At 50.7% G+C, this 11,301-nt stretch overlaps 1 protein-coding gene across 1 annotated transcript in view; it reads right to left on the bottom strand.

Annotated features, from left to right (window-relative positions):
- Positions 1 to 6,291: 6,291 nt before the first annotated feature.
- The window catches only part of LOC147662959 (uncharacterized), a 174,223-nt gene continuing 169,213 nt past the window's right edge, over positions 6,292 to 11,301 (bottom strand). The window contains exon 5 of the mRNA XM_086950760.1: positions 6,292 to 6,572. Within this exon, the coding sequence (XP_086806886.1) occupies positions 6,321 to 6,572 (252 nt within the window). The 3' untranslated portion in view covers positions 6,292 to 6,320. The remainder of the gene's footprint in view (positions 6,573 to 11,301) is intronic.

Genomic DNA, 11,301 nt, shown 5'->3' with positions numbered 1-11,301 from the left:
AGGCACGGTAGTAGCACATCCCACTGGCGACGGAGGGGCTCTTCCAACCCCCCAATCATCCCTTTGAGCGTGCGGTTGAACCGCTCAACGAGTCCGTTTCCTTGAGGGTGATAGGGGGTCGTGAATCGGTAGGTGACCCCACACTGTTGCCAGAGGGACTTCATGTATTTCGAAATAAAGTTTGTGCCCCGGTCACTGACGACTTCTCGGGGGAAGCCCACACGGGAGAAGATCCCCATCAAGGCCCGGCCGACTACCGGGGCTGTCACAGTTCGCAGGGGAACAGCCTCAGGGTAGCGGGTGGCGTGGTCCACTAGTACCAGGATGAACCGATGTCCTTGTGCTGTACGGGGGTCAAGGGGCCCCACAATGTCTATCCCCACCCTTTCGAATGGGGTGGTGACCACTGGAAATGGTTGCAGGGGGGCTTTCAGTTTACGGCCGCTCTTCCCACTGGCTTGGCACGTGGGGCAAGACCGGCAGTGTTGGAGTACGTCGTTCCTCATCTTAGGCCAGAAGAAGTGGGTCACGAGGCGACTGTAGGTTTTATCCTGACCCAGGTGGCCAGCCAGGGGGACATCGTGGGCCAGGTTTAGCAAGAAGTCTCTAAAGCGGAGGGGCACCACTAGCACTCGACTGGCCCCTAACTCCGCGATTCTCTGTTCGCTGTATAACAGGTCATTATCCCAATAGACCCAATGTGTTCCGGAAGTATCCCCTGCGCTCTGAGCGAGGGCTTGTTGACGGAGTCCCTCGAGGGAGGGACAGGTTTTCTGTTCTTGGCGAAACTGTTCTTGGGTGGGCCCCCCCTCTTGCTGCCACTGATCCAGGCCGGCGAGGTCCGGAGACTGAGCGGGCCCTTCGGGAGTTGGTTCTGGGGGGGCAGCACGGTCGGCGTCTTCCATTGGAGCCACCGGTGGAGGAGGTGCCGGCCATTCAGGTTCTTCGGGTCGGGGGATGGCACGGGCAGCCATGGACCGGGTGGTGACGCACGCCCAGTCCGGGATGCCCAACATCCCCAGGTGCTCTCTCCTTTCAACGGCGGCCCCCGGGGAGCTTTCAAGGTCATTCCCCAGGAGACAGTCTACGGGGGCGTCATCTCGGACCGTCACTTTTAGCATGCCGGAGACTCCTCCCCACTCGAAGGGGACGCAAGCCATCTGACATAGACTCTCCGAATTGTCGGCTGAACGGACAGGGCAGAGAATGTTCGGCAGGATCTGTTCTGGGGTCACCAGGTGACAGCGGACGGCTGTCACACTGGCCCCGGTGTCACGGAGGGCTTCGGCCCGGCGTCCATTAATGCTCACCCATTGACTGTACTTCCGGGTGTTGGCGGGGAGGGGGACCCGCGGGACTATGTCTCTCCCCCCTAAGCAGGCTAGAGCCATGGCGGCTGGCTCCCATTCTTGGTGTTCTTGCTCATTTTCTTCCTGTTCCTCGGAGATTTGTTCTAACCCCAGTGCGGCGGCAGCCATCTGGCGGGGTCTCGGAGTCTGGCTTTGTGGACAATTTGGGTCGTTTGCGTAGTGGCCGACTCGCTGGCATCGGTGACACGTGACATTGGCTCTGTATCCCGGCCGCGCCGGGGTGTTGCCCCGGTTGGCCGGGGGTGGGGTGCTGGTAGCGGGTGCGGCCGGAGTATTGTCTCTTCCTCGTCCTTGGCCCCCTCCTCCACCTCGGGGACGGTGCTGACCGTGGTGGTTCCGGTTCTGTTCATAGGACCCATTTCGGCCCACTCGGGTGATTTCCCACCGGTCAGCCTCGGCGGCGAGCTGCCGTGGATCAGTCAATTTACTGTCGAGGAGGTGCTGCCTGAGCTCGACGAAGCAGTTGTTCGATAGATGCTCCCATACCATGAGATTGAAGAGCTGTTCATAAGTGGTAACGTTGCTTCCTTTGATCCAACCCTCGAAGGCCCGGCTGAAATAGTTCACGTATTCCACCCAAGTCGTACCCGGGATTCGGGTGCAGTCTCGGAACCTTTGGCGGTACATTTCGGGTGTGAGCCCATAGCGGGTGAGGAGGGCAGCTTTCATGTGGTCATAGGAGGTCATTAGATGGTCTGGGAGCTGTAGCAGGGCGTCGCGGCCCTCATTGAGGAACCTCCCCCATAGTCCGGCTCCCCAGTCGCTTCGATCGATCCGGTGGGAGGTCATAGCGATTTCGTAGGCCTTGAACCATTGCTGGATGTCGTCCTCTCGGAAATATTCTCGGACGACATCCTTGGGGATGTGTACCTTTTTCTCTGTTGTCCCTGGGGTGCGAGGTTGCTCGGGCACCCCTACTTCTTTGTTTTGCTTGCTTAAGTCTATCTCAGCTAATTTGCGCTCATGTTCATATGCCAGTCTCTTTTCCTCGAGCTCCCTTTGTCTCTGTTTTTCTTCCCGTTCTTCTCGGAGCCGTAGATGTTCTAGGTTTAGTTTCTGTTCTGCTAACTTGAGTTCACCGTCCATTTTGAGCCGGGCCATTTCTAGTTTGTGTAGTCGGGTTCTTTCTCGTTCTTGGATCTCGTCTTGCGAGAGACCCGTTCTTCGCTCCTCGGGAGCCGTGGTGTCTTTTTCTGCTGCTGTGACATTTTGGTCCGGGGGTCTGACAGCCCCGGTTTCTGCCCAGGACTCAAGGGCGTGCTTGAAATCGTCTTTAGTACTTAGACCGGTGGTAGCGATACCTAGTTTGATGCAGAATTGTTTCAACTCGCGATGGCTATATTCTTCTAATTTCTCCATCTGGAATTTCTCGGTGGATCCGCTTTCTTTGGTTGTCATTGTGATTTCGTCGTGGGGTGAGCTACTCTCTGTACGATTATGCGGTGATTCGGATCGCGCCGCTGGCCACCAATGTTAGACGGACCGGGATGGTCGGCCGAGGATAGGGGGAGAGGTCTCCGGGGAGAGCCGTCTCCAACGATCGTACAGACAAGTAACTTCCCCCCCACAGACGTACACCACACAAGGATAAGGTTCAACGATACTTTATAGCAATTCTTTAAGTACGGTAAAATGGTACAAGGAGGTCTGGACTCAGGGGTCCCCTCTATTCTAGTCTCTTGGTTGGGGAAAGGGTAGCGGGACAGTCTTGTTACCAATCTGGTAGATGAAATAGCTCACAATCCTCGAGCTCGGCGTTCTAGATGATCGGGCCGCGGCGGAGCCAGCAGGTCCCGAGATGGTTGAAGGTAGCGACGGTCCGCGGCGGAGCCAGCTGGTCCCGATGAAGGTGGTGGTTACAAACGGTCCACGGCCACGCCAGCAGGTCCCGACGACGATGAAGGTTTCAGAAGGCTGCGGCAGCGCCAGCAGGCAGGACGATAGTTCGCAAGGCAGGGCTACGGCAGCGCCAGTAGTCCGTCAAGGATGAGTTCTTCTCGGTGTCTCTCGACTCCAGGATACAACTGCCTTCCTGCTCTGGAGCTGCCCCAGTTATAGGTCTGGCGGCCTTTGATGTCCGGACCCTCGTACTTGGGGGTCGGGAGGTCCGGGATGAGGGAGTCCAGACACCCAGCAGGGGGGTGGAGCCAGCGCCTGGGGGAGCTGGGGGCGATCGGCCCTTGGCGGGGGAGAGCCATCGACACCTCTTTCTCCCATTGACCTGCCAAGTGGTCCGCTCACCTCCTGGGTGGATGGTGGTGCCGGAATGTCGGGGCCTGGCCAGGCCCAGGGTTAGGGTCGATCGGAGGCCACGCGGCCGCGTGGTGCTGTGTCCAAGATGGCGCCCAGGTCGGGCGAGCAGGCCGGTAGGGAATCGTGCCCACGAGGTCGAGATGTTCAGAGGCAGGGGTCCCAGAGGGGACGGCAAACGGGTAGTGGTGGTGTGTAACACTGGAGGAGCCGGGCTTGGGCCCGGTCGTGCGGGGAGGGAACGAGCCCTTCATGTGGCCTGTCCAACAAATAGTAAATTATTCCCCTGCGCTATCCAGCACTTTCCCTATTGTTGTAGTTTGTGGAGGGGGATTAGTAATTGTTACCCCTCCGCTATCCAACACTTTCCCTACTATTTCTCTGCTTGTAGAGGGATTAGTAATTTTTACCCCTATGCTATCTAACACTTTCTCTACTGTTGCACTCACTGGAGTGGGAATAGTAAATTATTTCCAGCCGCCATTCAACGCTTTCCTTACTGTTGCACTCCCTGGAGTGGGAATAGTTATTTTATTCCTTCCGTTATAAAATATTTTCCCTACTATTGCTGTTAATGTTGTGTAAAATGTTATTGTAAAAGAATAAAAATATTTGTATATTTTAATTAATTATATATATATTTTATTTTTTATTCTTATTTAACTGGTATATGCATATATATATATGTATTTATATTTTTGTATATGTTTCTAACATTTTATAATTTATATAATAATGTTTTCATTTATATTCTTAAGTAAATAATAACATATTTTATATATGTGTATGTTTATTTCGTTTTTTACATTATATTCATTATTTCTAATTTTAATTATTTTAAAATAATTATAACTATCTTTCTATAAATTATATGTATTATGTACTTTATTTTATATTACTTTATAAACATTTTTTAAAAAACGATATTTTTCACCGATATCATTTATAACAATATATTTTTCCAATATTTTTATACTTACCATGATGTTGGTAGGATGTCGATATTCTTAACTTCGATATTTAGGTGTCGATATTTTGGGACCTCGATATTGTGGTCGTCGATATTCTGTGATTCGCTGGAATGTCCGCACATTCGGGCACCAGTCACCTTCGCCTGGAGCCCACATAAACACAGCCCTGGACATCAGACTAGTCCAATCCATCACAATATTGTTGCAAATGCTTCGTGCACAGGATATGCTTGGACTTTAAATGATTAAGATATACATTGGAGCCAAAATAATAGGAATTAACTTTTTTTGTCTAAATTATCTTAGTATACAAACTAATGTATTTTGTGTGCACCGAATGTAACTTTTATCAATACTTTTTAATTGTAAATTGTATCTTTCTGGCCTTTATTGAGTCTCCATGCATTGTTTTAACTAACTAAAGCATGAGAAATAAAAATTTAAATTTGAATTAAAATACAAATTGTGTTTATCAAATTATTATGAAATAAAAAGCTTTTCCTAAAAAGGCACCCCAGCTAAAGTTTCAAAATTGGGAGCACCTGTGTATAAAAAGTGGAGAGCAGCCCTTCAACAGCAGAGTGCCAGCTTTGAAAAATGCCCTCAAGCACTTGATACAAAACCTGATAAAAGGAACAACCCAGCACAGCCTGTTCCACCATTTCATGGCAGGACAAGTCCCGGCGCGTCCGGTTGTGAACGGTTTTTTCCAGGCACCTGTGATCACCCGGAAGTGGAGCCGGGGGAGTCCGAACATCATGAATGTCTGTCAAATCTTAGAAAAAGGCACTTCCGGCTGGGCACACAGACCTGGCCCCAGTTTATTTAGAACTGAGATGCTCCCCATCTTATCCATAACTCACACATTTCACCATTCTTTAAAAAAAATCTATTACATGTATTTTTGGAAATAGTTTTTTGTCTAGTTTGAAAGTGAAGCCAGGGAGGTCAGGTTCTTTTTCATAAATGCCCAGATGGATTGAGGGTGTTTGTTTTTCTGTGTTTAGTCAGGATGAGGGGCTGCCTTGTTGCCAAAAAACAAATCCTGGACATGAGAGCGGGGGTTGGCCAAGCTGCTGCCCCATGTGTACCCTGGGAAAGCCTTGCATCATAGACTCTGCCACTGAGGCCCTAGGGGGTCCCATCAAGGTATCATTAGAGGCGATGTGGGATCTAACACTGGACATTACTCCACCGCTGCTGATTGGCCAAGGTTGGTGCGCCTTAAATGCTATGCTGAGGGAGGCGTATGGCTTTACGTGCTCTGCTCTTTGGCTGCTGCACAGTTCGGGCTGGACTGTTCCCATGAGGCACAGGGTCAGACTGATTTGCATATAGCCATGTCTGAACTGGGGTGGCAGAGTGAGCTAAAGAACGATGATGGATTAAACCCAGATCAGTTGACTGGGGGTGAGTGCTTGCATTGTTAAACACGCCGTCCATTTTCCCCTTCGGTTTTGCTTGTTCACATCACAACCTGCACTCATCACTTTGGTCTTTCTTAAGTCAAAACCTAGTTTTTTCTCTATGCATACGATTGCACTGCACATATTGTGGGCCAACCTGTGGGCACATCTGTAGCACTGATCCTGTGGAGAACGTCTCAACTTGATGAGCTACACAGGAAGTGGACATCTCCATGGAGTATTCGTGGGACCTTTTAGACAAGCCCTGGTGAGCCGGTGCACCAGAATGCCAGATCTCCAGACAGAAGCGATGCTATGAGATCTCACAAGGTGCTGGTAGAGAAGGCTGGTCTCGGATTGTGGTTCAGCTGTGTATATATAATTGCTGGCTCAGGCATGGACAGCCGGCTCCCGTGATCTTCTCCAAGCAGCGAGTAGATGGTGGGCAGGACATATGTGAGTGCCGGGTCCTCGTGGCGCGTCCTGTCCATCCAATGTAGCTGGTACTCCAGGCCTTCCTCCTGTAGCTGGTACTCCAGGCCTTCCTCCTGTAGCTGGTACTCCTGGCTCTGCACCTGCATTTGTAGAAACAAGTCATGAGATTTGGTGACAATCCTCTTCATGATATCAAGTCATCCTATGATCCCGGTCCCCACCCAGGCACAGATGGCAGTGTGCCAGCCTCCTTCATGAGCTGGTTGGAAAAAACCCACAATCTCATGTGGGACATTGCCGGTGTCAAGGTTACTTCAATAGCTGAGCGTCAAAAAGCAGCAAAAGTTTCAAGAGACCCTCAAAGCAGGTGGAGAGCCCTGGAGTCTGCCACACGTGTGTTGGACCAGCATCGGGGACCCCCCTTCCTGTATCCCACCTCCCTCTGCTGGACTTGTGCTCCTGAGGGAGGACAGAAGAACCAGTTGGAAGACAGAGCCCCCCCCCCCCTCCCCCCGGAGCTCCCCATCTTGGGGAATGGAAGATATTACATGCCTGACCAGCACCCTCAGGACAGACTGCACGAACCAGATGGAGCTGTCCCATGAAGCAGAGCCTCAGATATCACAACTGGCCTTGATAATAATATAAGAAGATAACAAGCTTAGCAATATGATTTGTGCCTCGCGGCTCCAACAGGCGGAAATAGAACAACCCAATGTACAGAGTTCAGCTGCTGGTGTCAAAGAGTCAGGACGTGCTGCAGACCCCTCAGGACCAGCAGGATGGGTGAATGGGGGGAGAGGCCCAGGAATGACCTCCCTTTACTCCAGAATGACCTCCCTTTGCTCCAAATTGACCTCCCTTTGCTCCAGATTGACCTCCCTTTGCTCCAGATTGACCTCCCTTTGCTCCAGGATGACCTCCCTTTGCTCCAGAATGACCTCCCTGTTCTCCAGAATGGCCTCCCTTCGCTCCAGAATGGCCTTCCTTTGCTCCAGATTGACCTCCCTTTGCTCCAGAATGACCTCCCTTTGCTCCAGATTGACCTCCCTTTGCTCCTGAATGACCTCCCTTTACTCCAGAATGACCTCCCTTTGCTCCAGGATGACCTCCCTTTACTCCAGAATGACCTCCCTTTACTCCAGAATGACCTCCCTTTACTCCAGAATGACCTCCCTTTGCTCCAGAATGACCTCCCTTTACTCCAGAATGACCTCCCTTTACTCCAGAATGACCTCCCTTTACTCCAGAATGACCTCCCTTTACTCCAGAATGACCTTTGCTTGCTGCAGAATGATCTCCCTTTGCTCCAGAATGACCTCCCTTTGCTCCAGAATGACCTCCCTTTGCTCCAGAATGACCTTTCCTTGCTCCAAAATGACCTTTCCTTTGCTCCAGAATGACCTCCCTTTGCTCCAGAATGACCTCCCTTAACTCCAGGATGACATCTCTTTGCTCCAGAATGACCTTTCCTTGCTCCAGAATGACCTTTCCTTGCTGCAGAATGACCTCCCTTTACTCCAGGATGACCCCACTTTACTCCAGGATGACCTCCCTTTACTCCAGGATGGCCTCCCTTTGCTCCAGAATGACCCCCCTTTACCTCAGAATGACCCCCCCTTTACTCCAGGATGACCTCCCTTTGCTCCAGAATGATCCCCCTTTACTCCAGGATAGCCTCCCTTTGCTCCAGAATGACCCCCTTTACTCCAGAATGACCTTTCCTTTGCTCCAGAATGACCCCCCCTTTACTCCAGGATGACCTCCATTTGCTCCAGAATGGCCTCCCTGTTCTCCAGAATGGCCTCCCTTTGCTCCAGAATGACCTCCCTTTACTCCAGAATGACCTCCCTTCACTCCAGAATGACCTTTCCTTGCTGCAGAATGACCCCCCTTTGCTCCAGAATGACCTCTCTTTGCTCCAGAATGACCTCCATTTGCTCCAGAATGACCTCCCTTTGCTCCAGAATGACCTTTCCTTGCTCCAGAATGACCTTTCCTTTGCTCCAGAATGACCCCCTTTACTCCAGGATGACCTCCGTTTGCTCCAGAATGACCTCCCTTTGCTCCAGAAGGATCCCCCTTTACTCCAGGATAGCCTCCCTTTGCTCCAGAATGACCCCCTTTACTCCAGAATGACCTTTCCTTTGCTCCAGAATGACCCCCCCTTTACTCCAGGATGACCTCCATTTGCTCCAGAATGACCTCCCTGTTCTCCAGAATGGCCTCCCTTTGCTCCAGAATGACCTCCCTTTACTCCAGAATGACCTCCCTTCACTCCAGAATGACCTTTCCTTGCTGCAGAATGACCCCCCTTTGCTCCAGAATGACCTCTCTTTGCTCCAGAATGACCTCCATTTGCTCCAGAATGACCTCCCTTTGCTCCAGAATGACCTTTCCTTGCTCCAGAATGACCTTTCCTTTGCTCCAGAATGACCCCCTTTACTCCAGGATGACCTCCGTTTGCTCCAGAATGACCCCCCTTTACTCCAGAATGACCTTTCCTTTGCTCCAGAATGACCTCCTTTTGCTCCAGAATGACCTCCCTTTGCTCCAGAATGACCTTTCCTTGCTCCAGAATGACCTTTCCTTTGCTCCAGAATGGTCTCCCTTTGCTCCAGAATGACCCCCCCTTTACTCCAGGATGACCTCCCTTTGCTCCAGAATGACACCCCTTTACTCCAGAATGACCTTTCCTTTGCTCCAGAATGACCCCCCTTAATCCAGGATGACCTCCCTTTGCTCCAGAATGACCTCCCTGTTCTCCAGAATGGCCTCCCTTTGCTCCAGAATGGCCCCCCTTTACTCCAGGATGACCTCCCTTTGCTCCAGAATGACGCCCCTTTACTCCAGAATGACCTTTCCTTTGCTCCAGAATGACCCCCCTTTACTCCAGGATGACCTCCCTTTGCTCCTGAATGACCTCCCTGTTCTCCAGAATGGCCTCCCTTTGCTCCAGAATGGCCTCCCTTTGCTCCAGAATGGCCTCCCTTTGCTCCAGAATGACCTCCCTTTGCTCCAGAATGACCTCCCTGTTCTCCAGAATGCCTCCCTTTGCTCCAGAATGGCCTCCCTTTGCTCCAGAATGATGACCTCCCTGTTCTCCAGAGTGGCCTCCCTTTGCCCCATTAAGCCCTCCTTTTGTCACATAGTGACCTCTGCTTGGTCCATTGTGAATAACCTATCTTTAGTCCAGAGTGGCCTCTCTTTGATCCAGAAGGCCTTTCGCTCCAAAGTGACCTTCCTTTGCACCAGAATGACCTATCTTTGCTTGAGAATGACCTTCTTTTGTTCCAGAATGACCTCTCTTTGCACCAGAACGACCTCTCAGTATCTGAGATGTGCTCCACTATTGGCTCAATGCAGGCAAGGTCTCCACACTCACTGCTTCCATCGCTTCCGTGCTTCAGCGCACCTTGATGTCCTCACTAGGGATCTCTTCTTCCATGTTTCATTTATGTTGCATTCAGTTCACATTGCGAGCACGCCTGCGTGTCTGGGTATCCTCACATCTGGCCTAGGTACCTTCTTGCTTTATTTTCCAAAGAGGAATGAACTGTACAGAGGTGGATAATAAATGCTTCATGGTGGACAGGGCCAGTGTTTCCAGGAGGCCAGAGGTAAATGGATCTTGCAGGAAGCACTCAGCATATGGATGAAGGAAAACATTGCTAATCAGATTCCTCGGACACTAGAATAGCATCACACATGGACAATATGCGGATATTCGCAGGAGTTCAGGGGAGGGACAGTCGTACAGAGAGCGCTTAGTTGATGGAAGCCCAAAAGAAGTGCTGGGCACATTAACAAGGGCCTTATCTCTGTCTTTTTGGCTTTAAAAGCTAAAAAAGCAGTGATAATATTATCGCCCTATCTCCAAGGGGATGCTAACATGCATTAGCGCATGTTAGCACCTGTTTTCCCAACGCCTCCCTTTGCATCTCTAATGAGATGCAAAGTGGGCGTCACTGGGCAGTATTGCCTGTAAATTTTCACTGATGTGCACATCGCAATATTTACAAGGAGACCCAGGTATTTTAGCAGACGTTCGTTTTTGGCAAAAACCGCTCTAATGTCTGCTAAAATGCTGACTTAGCAATACTTACCATTGGGGGTGAATTATGCTGATACGACCACAGGGTCGTATCAGCAAGGTTATCGCCGTTTTCCATGGAACATCGCTGGAAAACCAGCGATGTTCCATGGAAAACACCACTATCGCTGGAATAATTATCGCCATTGCGCTATGCGTTGTTAATACAGCGCTAGCATGGCAATAATTATCAGCGATAGCCGGCGATAAGCATTTTGACGCTGAGGGCGGCCAGCAATAATTATCGCTGCCACTTGGTAATATGCCCCTGCTTTCCTAAATGTTTTTGAAGTCACCCGCGCCCGGTGTTAGACCAGCGGTGGGTCATTGGTCCCAGAGAGCATCTCCTTGAGTTTCCTCCTAGTCTGATGCCTTTTTTTGTTTCTTCATGGGCAGTTGTGGGGTCTGCTTTGGGGTGTAGGTTCCTGAAGTTATACAAATTGCGGGTTGTTTGCGGGGTAGGGTGTCACCTAGGCAGAGATGGACTTTAAACACAGAGCACATGTGTCTCAGCCTGAGCTTCGGCCTAAAGCCGCATGCGAATGGAACATGGCCATGGTCGCAGCATCCCAAACACTGCTCTATAAACCTGCTCTGCAGATCCTGGGGCAGGCTCAGGGGACAGGTGAGCACCTGAGAAGCCTGGAGAACACACCTGCTTGGACCATTAGGAGTCCATGGATGGAGAAACTTCCACTGCCTTCTACGGAAAGGTGTGGGACCTATGAGCACCCCAAAAATAAACAATAAAAAGATCCAGTAAGAAAAACATCTGA

This window comes from Lissotriton vulgaris, unplaced genomic scaffold (genome assembly GCF_964263255.1).
Source record: "Lissotriton vulgaris unplaced genomic scaffold, aLisVul1.2 SCAFFOLD_1996, whole genome shotgun sequence".
Taxonomy (NCBI): domain Eukaryota; kingdom Metazoa; phylum Chordata; class Amphibia; order Caudata; family Salamandridae; genus Lissotriton; species Lissotriton vulgaris.
This window is presented reverse-complemented; position numbering and strand designations above follow the sequence as displayed.